The 19,644-nt window shown below is 40.0% G+C and overlaps 1 protein-coding gene across 1 annotated transcript in view; it reads left to right on the top strand.

Moving 5' to 3' along the window:
- Nucleotides 1-17,764, top strand: part of LOC119724569 (DNA mismatch repair protein Msh6-like) — a 20,350-nt gene extending 2,586 nt beyond the window's left edge. Inside the window, exons 5-29 of the mRNA XM_038195675.1 lie at nucleotides 552-664; nucleotides 1,617-1,823; nucleotides 2,216-2,304; nucleotides 3,047-3,134; nucleotides 3,247-3,306; nucleotides 4,148-4,222; nucleotides 4,424-4,559; nucleotides 5,263-5,328; nucleotides 5,956-6,104; nucleotides 6,281-6,352; nucleotides 7,359-7,602; nucleotides 8,273-8,472; nucleotides 9,111-9,283; nucleotides 9,403-9,501; nucleotides 9,928-10,104; nucleotides 10,287-10,371; nucleotides 10,692-10,847; nucleotides 10,965-11,197; nucleotides 11,296-11,428; nucleotides 11,881-11,979; nucleotides 12,075-12,288; nucleotides 13,490-13,579; nucleotides 14,026-14,180; nucleotides 14,323-14,457; nucleotides 17,260-17,764. Of these exons, the coding sequence (XP_038051603.1) occupies nucleotides 552-664; nucleotides 1,617-1,823; nucleotides 2,216-2,304; nucleotides 3,047-3,134; nucleotides 3,247-3,306; nucleotides 4,148-4,222; nucleotides 4,424-4,559; nucleotides 5,263-5,328; nucleotides 5,956-6,104; nucleotides 6,281-6,352; nucleotides 7,359-7,602; nucleotides 8,273-8,472; nucleotides 9,111-9,283; nucleotides 9,403-9,501; nucleotides 9,928-10,104; nucleotides 10,287-10,371; nucleotides 10,692-10,847; nucleotides 10,965-11,197; nucleotides 11,296-11,428; nucleotides 11,881-11,979; nucleotides 12,075-12,288; nucleotides 13,490-13,579; nucleotides 14,026-14,180; nucleotides 14,323-14,457; nucleotides 17,260-17,403 (3,392 nt within the window). The 3' untranslated portion in view covers nucleotides 17,404-17,764. The remainder of the gene's footprint in view (nucleotides 1-551; nucleotides 665-1,616; nucleotides 1,824-2,215; nucleotides 2,305-3,046; nucleotides 3,135-3,246; nucleotides 3,307-4,147; nucleotides 4,223-4,423; nucleotides 4,560-5,262; nucleotides 5,329-5,955; nucleotides 6,105-6,280; nucleotides 6,353-7,358; nucleotides 7,603-8,272; nucleotides 8,473-9,110; nucleotides 9,284-9,402; nucleotides 9,502-9,927; nucleotides 10,105-10,286; nucleotides 10,372-10,691; nucleotides 10,848-10,964; nucleotides 11,198-11,295; nucleotides 11,429-11,880; nucleotides 11,980-12,074; nucleotides 12,289-13,489; nucleotides 13,580-14,025; nucleotides 14,181-14,322; nucleotides 14,458-17,259) is intronic.
- The last annotated feature ends 1,880 nt before the right edge of the window (nucleotides 17,765-19,644 follow it).

Here is a 19,644-nt window from a genome sequence, read left to right on the forward strand (position 1 = left end):
CCACAATCACAGTTCATTTGAATAGCTGGTCGCTTTCTTAAACTGTGATTGACTTGTGATCGACTTAAGATCGACGTGTGGTTGACTTACGATTGACTTGTGACTGACTTATGATTGAGTTGTGATCAACTTATGATTGACTTGTAATTGACTTATGATTAAGTTGTGACTGACTTACGATTGAGTTGTGATCGACTAATGATTGACTTGTGATCGACTTATGATTGACTTGTGGCCAACTTACGATTGAGATGCGATGGACTTATGATTGACTTCAGATCACCTGATGACTGAGTTGTGATGGCCTCATGACTGACTTGTGATCGACTTATGTTTGACTTGTGATTGACTTATTATTGAGATGTGATCGACTTATGATTGACATGATCAACTTATGATTAGCTTGAGATCGCCTTATGACTGACTTGTGATCAAATTATGATTAACTTGTGATGTCTTGTGACGACTTGTGATGGCTCGACTTCAACTCCGATCAGATCATGAATCCGTCCTTGACATTGCGAGATTTGTTTGGCCTTTTCTGTCACCAGGTGATGATTACAAACCAGATGAAAGTGACCATGATTCGGACAGCGGCAGTTCAGGCGTGGATGAAAACGACATCTCAGAGCCTTCCTCAGAATCTGAGGCTGGAACACCCCAGGTAGGTCACTCCTTTATCAGGAAAAGCAGTTATCAAGGTAGAGTGCCTTGCCCAAGGACACAAGCAATTCAGTTACAATTTAATTTCACATAAATTTTGATGTTTGCAGAAGTATTGGATGAGAATATTGGGTGCCACTACCACTCCTCCATGAGTAAAGGTTCTGGTTATGGTTATGGTTTATTTTTATGCCCCGCGGCGAAGCCGAAGGGGCATACTGTTTCCGCCTTGTTTCATATCATAGCACAAACAACATAATAAACATGAAACTATATAAAGAATGACAAACAATGATACAAGGGATCCAGGTAAAAAGCATAGGCTTGTACAAGACCTGGAACCCGTAATTACAAATTAAGCTAATAAATTAATATGTACATACAATAGGCTGAATTCTATCAGGTAAATACACTTATACTAATTAAATTGAAAAGAAATGAAATTAACAGCAAAAATATTCACATTCGTATGAATATAAATAGGCCTATACAGTACTTACTTACATCCGTACATTACAAGGAAATAAATCAATTAATTACAATACAGGAAAAGGAGGAAGTGGGAAAGAAGCAAAAGTGGCCAAGGAATTATAAAACAATACTCAAGTTTCCAACAATCTGTGAGATGACATGAATTTACAATTTTTGGGGATACTTAATTACCAGTATAATTTGTCAGTAGCAACGTTTTCATGTAGTTTTTGAAGTTCTTCATTGATCTAAAGATAGGCATTGGTTTGAGGTGGTTCCACAATAGAGGTCCCTGGTTTCTGACAGTCGATAAGTAAAGAGATGTTCTAGCTTTATGGAGATGAAGGTTTGAGGCTGACCTTGTATTATGGGAGAAAGGTCCAGAAGCCAAATTATCAAGCCATGCAAGCAGAGCTTATCAAGGAAAAGTGTCTTCCATATGGACACAAGCAACGCAATATGCATTTCTTATTTGATGACAGAAATCTCGGAAGAGGAAGCGGGGAGCCACAACCACTCCATCCCTCGGCAAAGCAAGGAAGGTCCTGAAGCCCAGCTTTAAGGTCATGACCCCTGACCCTAAGGAGACCTCGGAACCCAGGGGCACCCCCCAGCCAAGGAAGATGTTTGCCACGCCCACCGTCAGCTCCAAGACCAAGTCTAGGCTGTCTAGCTTCCAAGCCCCTGAGGTTGGTGCTTTCTCTGATCAAATCAAGAATTATTTCGTGATTTTCTTTGAAAGTTGTTTTTGCTTGACCATCAGGGTCAGCTTATATTTCCTCCCACCGATTGAATCACTGACTGAGATACAGATTGATTGATTGATTGAGTCACCTACCGAGTTTTCGACTGACTGACTGACCAACTGACTTTTTGGTGAAGTAATGAGTATAAAACTTGTCCTAAAATGCTGTCAAACTTTCGCATTCAGCTCAACTTCGCAAGCCTGGTCTTGAATTATTTATCCAAAGGTTGCTCAAAGGAATTGCAAAATCCACACATTGGTATGTTAGATTTGAAAAGTATTTTCATGCTCGGGAACTAATAATCCACTAATTTATTTATTTGTAACAATATCCAGGCGAGTCCTGGGCCCAGTGCACCCGTCGATTCGGAGGAGAGTCGTTATCCCCATCAGCGATATGAGTGGCTGAAAGACGGCCATCGAAAGTGAGTAAAAAATTCATTCTTATAGACATTTTGATCCTAATTTGCCAGAATTTTTCTTAGGAGCCTTGTTTAATCCTCCAAAATCCTCCGCTGTGCAAACAAAACCAAAGTTCAGCATTTTCTATGTACATGCAATTTCAACGAGCATTGAAAGTAATAGTGGCTGGGCTCAGCATTCATGAATCCTCCAAAATCCTCCACTGTGCAGGAACCCAATGGCACACTCTTTGTACCTACCAAGTTTCAAGGTGTATCAAGCCCCCATGTAAAGTAATAGTGGCTGGGCTCTACTTTCCTCAATCCTACAAAATCCTCCACTGTGCAGGAACCCAATGGCACACTCTTTGTTCCTACCAAGTTTCAAGGTGCATCAAGCCCCATATAAATAATAGTGGCTGGGCTCTGCCTTCCTCTGTCCTACAAAATCCTCCAAATTTCTTGATGGATTTTGTAAGATCCGGGAGGGATGGGGCTAATGATGCAGTTTGATTGGTTAACAGCTAGTCACATGGTTATATTTGACTTACTTTTTCAAAACTGAGGAAATCAAAATTTCCTAGAGTTTCACTGAAAACAACAAATTCCTGACAGAAGAGAGTTTCAACATGGTGGTCATCCAAAAATTTCTCCTTTTCTTAACATGCGAATCTTCATCTTCTTCACTGTTCAATGAACCCCTGAAAACAAAAACAAAAACATTTCATCACTCGTGTGCACAATTTCTTGCTTTTTGTCTTTACAGAGATCGGAACGGAAATCCACAAAACCACCCTGACTACGACCCAAGGACGTTGTACGTGCCCAAAAGCTTCATGGAGAAGACAACTCCTGTAAGTAACTCAAGCAAGCAATTTCTTGAGTCAAACAGCGCTGTCAAAGTGAAAGACGTTGCAAGTTTTCTGAACAACATTTTTTTATCTGTTCCATTTTCACTTTATTCAGGCGATGCGACAGTGGTGGGAAATGAAGTCGCAACATTTTGACACTGTTTTGTTCTTCAAGGTGAGTGAAAACAAAAACTCTGTTTTTATTTTGTGTCCTGCTTTTTAAATTTTTTTATGAGCACCAGGTTTAGGCCGAGCTATAAGCACTTGTAAACTTCATCCTAGGTATTGTAAGACTGAGGAGTAAACACCGCAAAAAGAAGAAAGTCCACACTCATTGGACAATTTGTTGTCTTTTGTCTTTGCAGAGATCGTAACGGAAACCCCTCAAAACCACCCTGACTAATTTTGAATGTGATCGTCTTATGATGAAGTCATTTAAATAGACCTTTGGGGAATTTTGTTAGCTACATATTGATGGCCTGTTTGCAACCAAAGACTGTAAATCATTCAAGATTGACAACGGTTTATGAAAAATGATGCAGTTTGAAAAGTTGCAAATTCAAAGATTACGCGACGAGAAATTGCTAAGCGCAAAATTATACACATGCCCGTAATTGGCCCCTATCGACTGCACAGTGTGCCGGTAATTCAATTCCGCGTAGTCCGGTGCATACAAGCACTCTGCGATCGATATTCCCTGCCGTTCGTTTCGGGCAGTGTAACATTGTCACGCAGCAATTTCCACTCACGTACCCTTTAAATTTGCAACTTTTCCAACTGCATCATTTTTCCTAAACCGTTGTCAGTGTTGGACGATTTACAGTCTTGGTATCAAAATGTAGCTAACAACATTCCCCAAAGGTCTATATAAATGACGTCATCATAAGACGATCAGATTCAAAATTATGACCCCTTCAATGAGTGTGGACTTTCTTTTTCTGTGGTGTTTATTATCTTTTCATGAAACAAATCTGCTTTTGTAATTTTTAAATTTTTTAAAATTTTTACTTTTGCAGATGGGCAAGTTTTACGAGTTTTATCACATGGACGCTGAAGTGGGCGTAAAAGAGTTGGGTCTCATCTACATGAAGGTAATTAAGAATTAATTAGTAAAACAGTTGTTAGTTTTTACAGTTTTTCATTGGTTTCAACTGTGCCGATAGCATAAATAATGTTGAGCAAGGAACTTCAAAATAGTTGCAAAATCGGAAATTCAAAGCTGAATCAAAAATGTGTTTTACATCCTTTGTGTCTTTAAACTTTATGTCGATTTTTTTTTTCAATTATTTCAGGGTGAAAATGCCCACTCGGGCTTCCCGGAGATAGCCTATGGTCGCTATAGCGACACGCTGATACAGAAAGGCTACCGCGTCGCTAGAGTGGAGCAGACGGAGACCCCGGATATGATGCAAGAACGAGTCAAGAAAAGTAAGTATCTGATTGGCTCGTTCCAAACAATTGCACGTCACTATACAAAAACGAGAACAAATCACATAGGTATGTTATGTGTGTGAATTGTTTTTGTTTTGCTGAAAGAACGCACACCTTTTCTGTGATCCGTGGACAGAACTTTAAAACGGTGGTTGTGTTTAAAATTCCGTATTTTGAAAAGTACATGAGTGATTTGAATGATTCTTATACTAAAAGAAAGCTTATGAATTTGGCTTTCATATCCTAGATTTTGAAAGTCCTGCATGCAGAACTTCACTAAAACAATGGTCCCGACATTAGGGTTTCGCTTTTTTTACTCGCCCTGTACATTGAGATTTTTTAAGCTGGAATTTTAAAGTTTAAGGATGTGTAGATAAAAAGAAATTGTTGGAAATGTCCTTTAAAGTGCAATTTTTGGGTTAATTGACAAAAAGAAAAAATAAGGCTCTGCAGAGCAGAGCCTTTCTGACGTTGTTCACCTTAAAAAATCATAAACATTTACAAATTGTAAAAACTTGGGGCTCTGTGCTTATTTAACGAAGAATCTTTAACCAAGACAAAAGGGCATTTGCTAGGATTCCGCAATGATTGAGACGTGATAAGGCCCTTCATTTGTTTATGATGGGTAAAAAATTTGTTTAAATTTTGTTATTGAACTAAAATGCAATTTTACATGAGATATTTTTCTCTTTTCTTTCAGTGTCCAGAATGGTGACAAAGTACGACAAAGTTGTCAAACGAGAAATTTGTAGAATCTCCTCGAAAGGTTAGTTCTTGAATTCCCGTTGAGGACTTGAGTCTTGCTATGCAACTGCAATTTGCTGTTTAAATTTTGTAGTTTATTTCCAGAAAAAAAGGGGGAAAAAGAATTTCTCTACTTGAAGATTTTGATGCAAAGTTTGTGTTGGTCTTGTCGTGATGTAAACTATTGATTTGCATGTCAGGCTGAAGAACTGATGAAATCTTCAATTAAAGCTGAACTTGACGACACAAACCAATCAAATTTATTTCTTTAAAATTCCAGTTAAATATCACCAAACAATTTTTTTCAATTCAAAGAATCAAGGTTAGTTAAAATTGATCGCAAGCAAACACAATTTTATAAATGTTCACACGATATTTTTTTGTGTTGGGAATTTGCAAGAGGGAATTTGCATTCCAACTCGGCGAAATTTTCCTGCGACAGTTTCTTGACTTCAAATTTGGTTTGCATGAAGCATAAACAGAGCTGAACAGTACCCAACTTGTAGAAGATAATAAATAGGCTAAAACAGAGGTCTGCTTGAATTCTTAACCACGCAAACAATGAACTTGTCCCAAGTACTTTTCATCATAAACGTCGTAAGGTTAACAAGCTATTATCATTCTATTTATTATTTTTTTCGAAAACGAGGAACGAGAACTTTCAGTTTCATCGACGGTGACACTTGCGTCGCTCAGCACAGCTATCTTTTGGCTGTCAAAGAATTGTTTGACGACACTAGCGGAGGGGAGAGGACATACGGCGTCTGCTTTGTCGATACGTCCATCGGAAAGTTTCACGTAAGTTACTAGTCCAGTCGTCCATTTTGAATAATACATTGGTAAAGATTTCCCTGAAAAAAAGTACATTTTAACCCTAACTCCCTAGAGGGTATGCAAAATCGTATTGAAATTGGAGGATTCAGGACTGTTAGGGCTATTGATGTCATTTAATTTTATCTCAAATTTGATTTCAGCTGGGGCAGTTCCAAGACGATCGCCACAGTTCACGATTCCGAACGTTGATTGCTCACTACACACCTGCCCAGGTAAGAAGGAAAAAAAGAAAAAATGTGTATTTTATTTATTATTGTTATTTATTTCTGGTAATGAAACCAAGGATTCCTCAAAAGCGCCCTAGGCACTGTAGCTCTCAAGCCTGAAGAAGCCTGTAGAAACTAGAGAGAAGACAATGAGAAGAAATTACAGTTTTAGAGGCGGGAGGAAAACCCCAGAATATTATTCTGGGGAAAACCCACAGAATCAGGCAGGGACTGAAATCCCAATCCACATGTGGCTAGGGCGGGAATCGAACCCGGGTCACAGCGGTGGAAGGCGAGGAAAGAATCGCTATGCCAACCTAACTCCCCAGCGCTTTAGTACAGCACAGGAGCCAAAAGTAGTAAAAGTAACATGCAAAACAAAATTTAAATTTATTTCCCCTTCTAACCAGGGCCAATGTAATGAGTCTGCTTGTCATAAATAAAGAATCTTCACTCGATATAGCAGAAAATTGTGTGCATTAATGCCAAGCATACTTCATGGGTTGTAGGAATTTTAGCTCTTGCATGGGTATATATCTAGAAAGGATTCAGCTTGGTAAGCATGGAGTTTCTGCGCTAACACAGAATTGTTATCAAAACGCACAGCAGATCAGCATTGTCGTAAAATTTGGTCCCAAAATTGAACAGACAACATGCACGGTTTCGAGACGGCTGTAGGAGGGTTAAGTCACACAAAAAAATGTCAAAGATAAGAATTCAGTGTGACATTTAAAAAAAAATTCAGCCCTTCCCATGAAAAATCGAATGTTTTAGTTATTTGTAATAGTTCTAGACTCCAGTAAATGGAAAACAAGTACGTTAAGTTTGCCTTTCTAAAAACAAATTTATCAAAGTTGCTCCAACTACATTTTGGTTCAACGCATCTCTGACACGCAAGTCTTAAACGAGTCTTGGGTACATCTGATGAAATGGATAAATATTTTATTCTCGATATTGACATTTTGGCCTAAAATTTTTCAATAACTTTCTCAATTTCTGATCAACTCCCTAGGTTGTCTATGAGAGGGGCAAACTGTCCCCCAAGACCCAGCAAATTCTGACCAACAGCCTGCTGTCGGTCATCAAGGAGGCCCTGGCCCCAGGCACGGAATTCTGGGACGCGAGCAAGACCCTGAAGACGCTGTCCGAAAGCCAGTACTTTGTGGACGAGGAGGGGAAGGGGCAGGGACTAGATGGGGAGGAGGAGGGCGGAAGAGGAACCATGCCTGCTGTGTTGCTGGACATGGTGTCTGAATGTGAGTTATTGCAAGACATTTGCACGTTAGTCACAGTGCAGTATTGTACAGTAAACATTTGTTAGGCGATCCATGAATTTCTGTCAACTTAGTACGGGAATAAGTTTGAAAAATAACTTCACCGACAAAGAATTTCTTAGCTTAGTGTTAGTTAAATTTCACCCAATCAGTAGATTTCTTATTCAAATTTCTGTTTTTCTAACAATACAAAGTTATTCACTTTTGAATAAAAAAAAATAGCAGGCATGCAACTTTTCCTCGGATCCACTGATTTCCTCGTTTTTTTACTTCTCATGAATGCCATTACAAATTGAAAAATCATGTTCAAAGTCTTGTGAGATATGGAGTTTCCTCGTATTTTCTAAATTCCAAGTTGCATGCTTGCACTACTTATGGAATAATTACTTCATATATTTCAAATTACTTGTGGCCAACAATTATTAGTTCTCGCAAGGAAGCCTGGTTCCTGCCCTCCTTTTAGAATCAATTATCCAGGAGTGGAAACCAGTCTACTTGCAGAGCGTCACTGTTTGTGGGCAAAGAACCCAAAACAAAACCTTTTTTCCCAAGAGGCTAACGCCCAACATAAACAAATGTGTTGGAGGAAAAACTTTGATTTGTAACGGGGCACAGATCGTTTATCGTTGAAATTTCGTCATTTTTTTCCCAGCGGACGCTCTTGGACATTCAGCCAAGGAGGGTTACGAGTTGGCTGTCAGTGCCCTAGGGGCGTGCACGTGGTACCTCAAGAAATGCTGCCTGGAACAAGAACTGCTCTCCATGAGAAACTTTGAGCTATACACGCCGCTGGACGTCGATGGTGCCGTCAAGGAAAATGTGGTGGATTTTGCCTCTGGAAGACAACACATGGTAAGGGTTATGAATATGTAAGAAAGACTTGTGAATATGTAATAAAGACTTATGAATATGTAATAAAGACTTATGAATATGTAATAAAGACTTGGGAATATGTAATAAAGACGTATAAACATGTAATAAAGGCATATAAATATGTAATAAAGACATATAAATATGTAATAAAGACGTATAAATATGTAATTAAGATATATAAATATGTGATAAAGACATGTAAATATGTAATAATGACTTATGAATATGAAATAAAGACTTATAAAGACATTATGAAGACTTGTAAATATGTAATAAAGACTAGTGAATATGTAATAAGGACTTGGGAATATGTAAGAAAGACCTGTGAATATGTTATAGAGAATTATGAATATGTAATGCAATAATTGGGAAAACTCTGTGAATTGGAATCATGAATATGTTAGGTTGAGAGCTATCAATACGTAATAAAGACTTATGAATATGTAATGCCATTTATGAATATGTAAGTTAATGCGGAAACCCTGTACATGTTAAAATTGAATATTTTCTATCGGATCTTTCTAGAACTATTTAAATTTCTTCCGAACAACTTTTACATTAAAAGTTCTGACCAAACTTATATTTAGTTTTTTTTTGTTTTTTTTTCATTTGCAAAGGTTCTTGACGGAGTGACCCTGTTCAATTTGGACATCCTGGAGAATGGCACCACGGGAACTCTAGAGGGCACACTTCTAGAAAGACTTGACCAATGCTGTACGCCGTTTGGCAAGAGGCTGTTCAAACAATGGCTGTGCGCCCCTCTGTGCAACCCTAACTCCATCAATGACAGGTATGTTTGAAGCATTGTTTTCAATTTCTGACACTGATAAATTTTTGCTTGTAAAGTTTGTTTGTAGGTAAAAGTTATTAAAATAAATTCTTAAACATTTTCTTTTTGTTTTAAACTAGACTCGATGCGGTGGAAGATTTAATAGATATTCCTGACAAGATGGCAGAGGTCAACGAACTCTTGAAGAAGCTGCCTGACCTAGAACGACTTCTCAGCAAGTAAGATAACACAATAGTGATTTAACAATGAGACCATCTTGGTATAGTTCCCTAGGTTCATGTCATGCTTATCAATGGATTCAAGTGACTGGCACCAGACTGTGTAGGATATGAACAAGATTTTTTTTTTTTTCATTACGATAATTTCATTCATCTTGGTACAGTTCCCTAGGTTCACTATATGCATTAAATGTACTCCAGCTTATTGGCACCAGACTGTCAACAGAATAAAGTTTTTACTTACTTTTTCTTTTTTACTCATTAAGTTTGGGTGAAAATATTGTATTTTACTGCTTGGGTTTGGGCTGTTGAAGCAAGTTATTTTTTCTCCAACAGAACAATTAAAGTGCCTTAAAAATGTTGTCGCATCTTGAACTCTCAGCTGGGGAAATTCACACACAAACAAGTTACGTTTCTCTTTTGTAGAATTCACACTTTAGGTTCAGCCCGACGAAGTCGAGATCACCCAGACAGTCGAGCGATCTTCTTTGAGGACACCACATACAGCAAACGCAAGATTCAGGACTTTATGACGGCATTAGGGGGCTTCAAAACCACCATCCAGATTGTTGAAATCTTCAAGAATTCTACCTCCAACTTCAAGTAAGCTTTTATAATTGATGTCACAAGTTATTTTTTGGGGGGTGGAGCCACTTTAGAAACTATAACAACTTTGGAAAATGATTGTATGATTGAAATATTAACAAGAAAAAGCAAAATTTTTGAAGGTGTTGCTTGTATTGTTTGCAGTGTAAAAGTAACATAGAAGTTTGTTGTATTCGCAGGTCCAAACTTCTAGGGCAAACGGTCAGCTTGGCCAGCGAAGGAGGCCACTTTCCCGACCTCACAGAACATCTTGTGTTCTTTGAAGTAAGTTGGATGAGAAATTTTGTAAAGACTGTGCGCAAGTATTCCCTCCATGGTCACAAGGAGAAAGTTGGTGAGAGTCACCTAATGCGTTGATGCTCAGGGACGCTAAAGGTTTGCGCACATTTGGAGTAAAATTATCCATGCGTACTTTGTGCCATGGCTGCCATACGTGCGCGAGCCATGCGTGCACGTAGTGTGTCTTCCCCACCAGAGCTCTGACGAGTGTTCGCAAAGCGTCATCTTCTGTTCGTGCATAATTTGACACATTGGATAGAGAAAGTAAATCTCGGACATGACTGTTCTATCTTGTGTCTTCCCAGAATGCATTTGACCACAACAAAGCCAAACAGGTTGGCGCCATTGTCCCGAGTAAAGGCGTCGACCCCGAATACGACAGTGCCATCGCCGGTATGAAGGCAGCCAATCAGAGACTGGATGACTACCTGGAGAAGCAGCGCAAGAGGCTTGGATGCAGGGTGAGTCCGGTACCAGACCATCAAAACTGGTTAAATGAAACTTTATCGTTCTTGTGAAGATTAATTTATAAATTGTTAATTTGTCTTTTAATTTTGGTCACATTGGGAACCATTCAGGCCATTACGTACTGGGGCACGGGCAAAAACCGCTTCCAGCTCGAGGTCCCGGAGAGCGCCCTCGCTCGCCACACGCCGCAGGACTACGAGCTCCAGTCAGCCAAGAAGGGCTTCAAGCGCTACTGGACGGCCGAGATCACGGAGATGTTTGCCGATTTGTGCGCAGAGGAAGAGCGACGGGACGTGGCGCTGCGGGACTCCATGCGGCGGGTGTTTCACGCTTTTGACGAACGGTGAGAATTTTGTGATTTTTTCTTATTCTTGAGAGTTATCTTGAGCCAATTCAGTTCTGTGCTCCAACTTTGACTTGAATTTGACATTTCTTCTGTAGCTATGGCGACTGGGATCAGGCCATCCAATGCCTGTCAGTTCTTGACGTCCTTCAGAGTCTATCCAACATCAGTCAGGCCGGCGACGGACCGATGTTCCGACCCGAAATCATCCCACCAACTCAGAATATGCAGGTCCGTTAACAAAGTTTCCAGATCTTTACGATTTCTGTAATTCAGTTTTTGTTGCCACAACTTCTGGCAATGTGAAAAGGATTGTGTGAAATAAATTTATGTAAAATTTTTTCGCAATAGACCTTTTAACAGCCTTTGAAACCAAGGAGAACTTGGGGAAAAAAATAATAGTCTGGTAGCATATTGAGAAATAGATGTCCTGAAATAGCTATGATTCTTGGTTCTAGACACAAATGGCGGCAGCATGTTAAACTTTTTTCTAACCACACAAGTATAAAGAAACATAACAAAACGGCAGTCAAACATCAGCAAAACAATTTGTAGAATTATCAAAAGATGGACTATAGAATAATGAATTTATTACAACTTCTTTAAAGAGTCTAGAAAATATTTTGATTCTTGCTTTGAATAAAATGTTAGGCACTTATCTTTGTTTTTCTTTCTGTGTACAGCCATTTATTGCCATTCAAAATGGCCGCCACCCGTGCATCAGTCGCACATTCACTGGCGGCGATTTCATCCCGAACGACACTTACATTGGAACCGCTGACGTAAGTACAAAATATCAATAGAGAACGATGATCGTAAACTAAAACAATTGATGTTTGCAGAGCCTAATTTCCAATTTTGATGATTTTTATTTTAGGATAATGCCATGGACACTGACTCAGCAACGGATACCAGTTGCTGCGTGCTGGTCACGGGTCCCAACATGGGGGGCAAGTCGACGTTGATGAGGCAGGCCGGTCTGATTGTCATCATGGCCCAACTGGGTTGCTACGTACCCGCCGAGGGGTGCCGACTTACCCCCGTGGATCGGGTGTTCACCAGACTGGGTGCCAGGGATAATATACTGTCTGGTGAGTTGGGTTGGGTTGCACTGGGTTCAACTGGGTTACTGCATACACATTGAGGGGTGATGATTGGGTTTCTCTGGGTTGGGATGGGATGGGATGGGATGGGATGGGTAAAGGTGGGTTGCTAAGTACCCGCTGAGGGGTGCAGAATTACCCCCGTGGATCGGGTGTTTACGAAACTGGGTGCCAGGGATAATATACTGTCTGGTGAGTTGGGTTGGGTTGCACTGGGTTCAACTGGGTTACTGCGTACACATTGAGGGGTGTTAACAGGGTTTCTTTGGGATGGGATAAGCTGGGTTGCTAAGTACCCGCTGAGGGGTGCAGAATTACCCGTGGATCGGGTGTTTACGAGACTGGGTGCCAGGGATAATATACTGTCTGGCGAGTTGGGTTGGGTTGCACAGGGTTCAACTGGGTTCAACTGGGTTACTGCATACACTTCCAGGGGGTTGACTTGGTTTCTCTGGGCATTTGTTAGATTCATAAAGGCTTTATATAAATTTGTTGAGTTGTGGGTTGTGTTGGGTTCTTTAGTCCTTTCAGCTGACACGAAGGTGTTCCCTAGTCTATGTAATAGACGCTCGTTGAATACGAGCGTCTATCACATGCGTGCAGATTCCACGATTAATTATGCAAGACGGCCGCGTAGATTGGCCAAGTTTTGACCAATCAACAGGCGTCTACTATATCGTACCAGCAGTTCGGCTGGCTGGAAAACATGGCGCATACGAGTAGTCATCGCGTTCGGTACGTAACTTGTTGTTTTTTTGTTTCCCCTCGCAAGATTTCAATATAATTTACGACAATTTGATAGAAGCATTTGAGTTAAATTGGAGCGCAATCATGTCTCGTCTGGCCGGAAATGATGTTGTCAGAGAGCTAAGCACTTCCGAGAAACATCTTTCCATGTCTCTGTTGACAAAAGTTGGTTTCATGGAGGCCGCCATGTCTGCTGAGTCAGCTGACAGCTGTTGACTAATCAACATCCTCCGTCACAATCTGGACGGAAAATGACTGTAAACGGCTGTGATTGGCTGATGTGCTGCGTTGCATAATATTTGCATGCACGCAGGTATCAGACGTTCGTACGGAGCACACGGCTCGCTCCGTAGAACGGGTGATACTCAGACTAGGTGTTCCCTTGGTGTTGTATAAATCATTTGAGTGTTCTTACCTTATCGAAAAACTTGTTTCTTTTCAGGGGAGAGTACATTTTTCGTTGAGTTGAGTGAGACGTCAAGTATCTTGCAGCATGCCACACCTCACTCCCTGGTTCTCATGGATGAGCTTGGTAATAATTTTGTGTCATAATTTCTTTCTCCACAATTATCTCCCACTGGATACTAGAGTTGTTTTAATTAATTAGGAACAGCCACTTATCATGGTAGTTATTTTGTCACCTCTGAACAAAGAATGGCCATTTGTCATTGAAATATTATTGCCAGCCACTTACAGAAGTAATTCCCCCCCCCCTCTGGACAAGGAAAAGCCACATATTGTGATTATTTTGCCCTCTTTCAGGACAAGGAACAGCCAATTAAAACAAATGTAATACACGATATTTTTTTATTCTCCCTTTCTGGATAAGGAACAGCCACTTACCAAGGACAGTTTTTTTAAAGTACTGTTCTCACCCAGGATGATAAACGGCATTTTATAAAAAAAAAAATTTTAAAAATTTGTTCTCCATTAGGAAAAATGGTCTCATAAGTACTCCTTTTTATTTTCTTTCTCCAGGAAGGGGAACAGCCACCTACGACGGAACAGCTATTGCCAGCGCTGTCGTCAAGGAGTTATCAGAGACCATTAAATGTCGCACGCTCTTCTCAACTCACTATCACTCGCTGGTCGAAGAGTTTGGTCATGATGCGAATATACGACTGGGTCACATGGTAAAAAAATTCTTAAATTTTGTTGGAGGGGGGAGGGCGTGTCCTACAGGGCGTGTCCTGTTCAAGCACGGAGTCAATAATTTGATATTAAATGTTCAGCAATTTGGACCCAACAAACGTCTTCTATGTTCTTTTTGTTCAGGCCTGTATGGTGGAGAATGAAAACGAAGACGACCCTAGCCAAGAAACCATCACGTTCCTGTACAAGTTTGCTGCGGGAGCTTGCCCAAAGAGTTACGGCTTTAACGCTGCGAAGCTAGCTGACATACCGGATGAGGTAAGCTGGTTACCGTCAGCTCCTTATATTGCATTCCTGGTTAAACAGGGTACCAGGGAAAATTGTACCAATCTTTTGTTTTATATCGTGTATATCTGTTCAACAGAGATGCCACTTTTCCGGTTTTAACCGGAATTCCGGTTTTTAAAAAAAATCTCACAAAATTCCGGTTTTTCCGGCCGTCAAATTAACCAGAAAAAGAGAAGAAAAACTGTGGAAATGCGTTGATTTTTACCTCGATTTAGTACATTTAGGCGCACGCATGGCACAACGTTGTTCGTTGAAGTAGTCTTAAAAACAGTCTTTGTGTATGTTGTTGCCGAGCCTGCATGCGATACAAACGGCCAACGTACTTAATTGCACACAGTATACAACGGCGCCTCGCGCGTGCTTCACCGCGTGCGGGCGTGTTGTGTGCTAAGCACACGTAGCATTCAGCCTGGAAATCAAGTCTATCATTTCAGCTATCGGTGGTTTCCGATCGCAGTGATTATGTGAATACAAAAAATGCGGGTACCAACCATGTTTTCGTTGAGCGCATCGCGTAGTGCAAGGATCATGTACACCGACAGCAGTGTTGTGGAATCATGCATGTTTCGTGTCGAATATTACGTTGGAAATTCGGGTAGGCAGAATAAATATTAGGATGGAAAAAGTCAAAGTGATTGAACGAACCGACAGCTTTCAAGGCCATAGAAGCAAAATTAAAAAAATAAACAGAACTTGGCTTGGCTACAAGATAAAGATGACAGCGGGGACTTTGTGTCGGACACGGAGTGGCTTTTTCACACACACAAAAGTCCGTTTTTTTCAAGCAGCCGTTCCGGTTTTTTTCAAGCAGACCCAGTTCCGTTTTTTTCAAGCAGACCCTGTGGCATCTCTGGTTCAAAGACGGCAGTGTGAAATTCAGAAGCCAGGTCTGGATAAGAATTGGTTTACTATGGGCTCCTTGCGCCAACCAAAGAGGGCGCCCTTTTACCTAGCAACGACGTCCCATGGGCGAGACACATACATTTCGCTGGTTGATGTGCGCACACCGTTCCTTGTGTGTGACGCATGCACACCAGGGATTTGTACTATGTACACGCAGTGGCCGCACTTGGCGGCCAAATATTGCAGTCAGGCAAGATGGCGTCGTTCGGTCACCCCCAACTATACTTTCTTTGCCGATGAGAAGGTAGTTGTGAACGGAGCGGATAGTGTGTACCGAGTATAGATCAGTGTGGAGTGACGTCATCCGATGAAAACATCGATTCATTTGCACGCCAGTTTTCATCGGTTGCTATGTGTCACCATTCAGCACTCCAGACTCAAGAACCATTGAGTTTCAAGAACATAGGTCTGGGAACTAGATAAGCCAATGTAAAAAAATCCCGGATGTCCGCTCCCACCTATTGATCTTGTTTGCATTCAAAAATTGATTTTGTGTGACTTATACATGGACAATTTTAAAGCAAAAGAGTCTACTCTGAGATATTAAATTTGGTTAAACAGTGACAATGCACAAATGATTTTCTGGGTCAATTTAAAACAATGGGCCGGCTTCTTGATGAAACAAGGGTAAAGGTGTACAGTAAACTCCGGCTAAACGGACATCGTACAACTCGTCAAATCGCTCAATTCGGCCGTCTGACTAAAGTCCCGATTGTCCGTAATGCATTTCCATTGAATTTTTTATTTCTAAGTCGGCTTTTATAAGTCGCCATTTCGCTCAAGTCGTTGTGCTACTCTCAGTCCCCTTTCCATAAAAAGCATTACAAAATCCTTTGTGTAAGTCGGCATTCAACAAATCACGCATTGGCATCGACTTCCTGTACTGCGGTTGGCAAAGTGTCGAGTGAAAAGTGGTTTCGCACGGCCCGTGATCGCTGCATGCATCGGTGTCGAAAAAGGGTGTCCTGCTCGCATATGTATCGTGAGCACATCAATACAAGTGTTCCCTCTAGGCTGTGCGCATGCGCTCTGTCCATTTTGGGGGTCATCTTATTGAATGACTACTGCTGCAGTCAATGCGTGCGTGGTATATACCGGACCACGCACGCATTTCATTCGTCACTGTGCACGTACACTTGTATCGTGGTCTCCACTATCAATACCCAAAACGTGATGATACAATTCGAGGATTAATTTGCTGGATTCAACCCAAGCATTAAGGAGATAATCCAGGGTAAATCGAAGCCAATTAGTGCAATGAATCATGTGTGCAAAAGACCATTCATGTAAGTCGGCAAAATGACGACTTACAGCAGATATCGGCAACAAATTCGTAAGTCAACAAATTCTCGGGTCACGAGAGTTCCAACTTAGCTAGAGTTTACTGTAGTTTAGGACACCTCTATTTTTCACTAGTTCCGCTCAAAAAATGACTTTTGCAAAATGACCGTCAGTTCCAAAGGACTTAACTAGCCTCAAGCAATCTTTAAAAAAAAATAGATTAACTCAAGGTTTTGTATAAGATTTAATCAGTACTTTGCAACTTTCCTACCTGTTTTAGCAGTTAGAGACGTGCGAGTACCTCACTACACAATCTTTTCGTTCTCTTGTATGGGAACGGAGTTCTGACCTGCACTTTTACTGAACAGTGCAGGGACATGAAGAAAGCAAGAAGTTGCAAGTTCTCACATGTGTTGCTAGGATATAGCGCCCTCTGTTGTCATGAACAAAAAGGACAGGCTGGCTATCTAGGCATTGAATAACCCATCAATTTTATGTTCAATTCTTGATTTTCTTTTTAAAAAACAAGATTGCTAAAAAATATTTATAGATTTTGTTACTTTTAATGTCTTTTATTTTTTATTTCAGATTGTGATGGTGGCTAGAAAGAAGGCGCACGATTTTGAGAGGTCCGCCGACAGACTCAAGGCATTCAGAACACTGCAGAGACTGGGTCCGGGCCCAGACTTGGCCAAGACTTTGAAGACCATGCAACAGATGATCCAGGGGTAAATGGGCTAGAATGGATGGGGTTAAAGGTGATATGTGACTATGTCAAAATCTCAGCACATTTCAAGTATGAAAAACTCCACTTTTTTTGGGGGGGGGGGGGAAGGGAGGAATTGGAAACACATGAGCTCAGTACTTTGGCCAGTCAAAAGTTTGGCAACTTTTCTTTCGAGTATTTTTGTTTTTCATTTAGTTTGCTGTAAGTAAAAAGCGCTAACATCTATGCAAGTTTTCGTTTACATGAAATTTCTTTGTGTCGAAGTCAGGAGACATAATTTGTTTAATTTGTTCAATGAAGCTTGTTCAATAAACAAGTTTTGGGAGGGTCTTTTTTTGGCCCAATTTTCATGGTTAAACTATGGTTGAAAATTTTCAAAAAAAAGGAAAATGTATTCATTGTTGCAAAATGGTATTTCGCGGTGAAGCAGTTATAAAGATACGTGAATGAATCAATTTTTCTTTTGCCTTTTTTTTTCAAAATTTTCAAATTTTGTGAATTATTTTCAGTTTGGTGAGGTAATTGTTCAATAATTCAATGTAATTAGGAAAAAAATCTTCCATTTTTCTAAATTGTAAAAACCATTGTGCATTTCATTAACCATCTGCTTTGATAAAAATAAAAGAATGAAAAAATCAATTTCCTTGTACTTTGTAGCTGCTCCAATTTACAGGTTGAGGTGTATATATACATGTATATATATATATATATTTCATCTCTTTTTTCCACAATTTTGTTTTGAAAAGGAAGGTTAACTGATACCTTCTTTCTGCTAAACAATTTTTTCTTATATTTTTATAATATTTACAAATGTATCTCATGTCTTTGATGATGCAAAATTTCTTTAACTTTGTACATTTTTAACGAGAAAATCCAATGAAAAATTGAAAGAGAAACGAGACACAAGCCTTGCAAACAAATATCAATGACTTTGCCACCAGTTGTTTCAATTTCAAACATTTTTTAATAAATATTTGGTGAATTAAAACAATCTCCATCCCCTCCGAACGTTGATAAAAAAGAAATTAAAATCAGCACTGCACTTAAACGGGTCAAATTAAAAAAAAAATACAGCAACTGCTTTACAGAAAGATTGCTCTAAAACTATCTACAAAGATTGTCAAAGTGGCATAATTGATAAGGTCCCGTCTCAGTTCATATCCGGGACGAATCCGGACAAGTTGCGGACTTTGTATCGGGTACAAGTTGCAGGATTCTAAACAACTTTCCCGCAATGAAGTTATCAGTATTGGTGAGTCAAGAAGTTGCTAATGAAAATTTCCCCGGAACATGTCCGGGACAAATGCAGAGCTTCTTTCGGTCAGAGTGAATGATTCTACCCACAACTTGTCCGGAACTCGTCCCAGATTTGAATTGAGACGAGCCCCAAGTAAACAATATTATGGACTTATTTTAATTTCAGGAATGGAGTTGAATGTCCAACATCTTTGTAAAAAGTGCGACAAGTTTTTCGGTCCAACATTTGGTAATGAGCATTAACGGTCAAAAATTGACATTCTTAACTGAGGAATTACATTTGATTCCTTATTCAAGTTATGACAAATGAACTGTGGACGCATTTTTAGGATGACTGTGGAAATGATATCCCTGCATACATCTTTTTTTCCTTTTTGAACAGAAATATCTCGACCATAGGCTTCAAAGCATCAACCAATCTTTCATCTGCGAACAATTTCATCCATTTCAAAAGAAAAATATTTTTGGGAGGTCCGTACATACTTGGCGTGAATGCAAATACGAAGGCAAATTTGTGACATACATGTACATGAACAGCACATACTCAAATGCAATAAGCCAGATCAGTATTCCAAAATAGTCTGGTGCACGACAAGATTCAACGATTTATTTTTCGGGATAACTGCGGCAGATGAATGCACACAAGGCTACGGGGGACGTGGTAACCGAATTGGCATTCTGTGTAATATTTCATGCAATCGAAAAAAGAGATTGAAAGTTTCATTCGCACAAAAGTTTGGACACACAAACGCCAACATGTAAAAACACTTCGCTGTCCAAACATTTTTTTGCAAAACGTTACTTCAGAACATGATGATCTCTTCAACTTTGCTGGTACCTCGATATGCTTTTGCACGCATACGATGAAATGTTTATCCCGAAAGAAAAATCGTCAAATGTTGATGTGCACATGTTCAGTTGGAATTTACTAAACTGGCTTATTTCACAAACGTTGAAACACATTTCAACTCCGTCGAATCTAATTCTTT

The sequence above is a fragment of the Patiria miniata genome, unplaced genomic scaffold (genome assembly GCF_015706575.1).
Source record: "Patiria miniata isolate m_02_andy unplaced genomic scaffold, ASM1570657v1 HiC_scaffold_18, whole genome shotgun sequence".
Taxonomy (NCBI): domain Eukaryota; kingdom Metazoa; phylum Echinodermata; class Asteroidea; order Valvatida; family Asterinidae; genus Patiria; species Patiria miniata.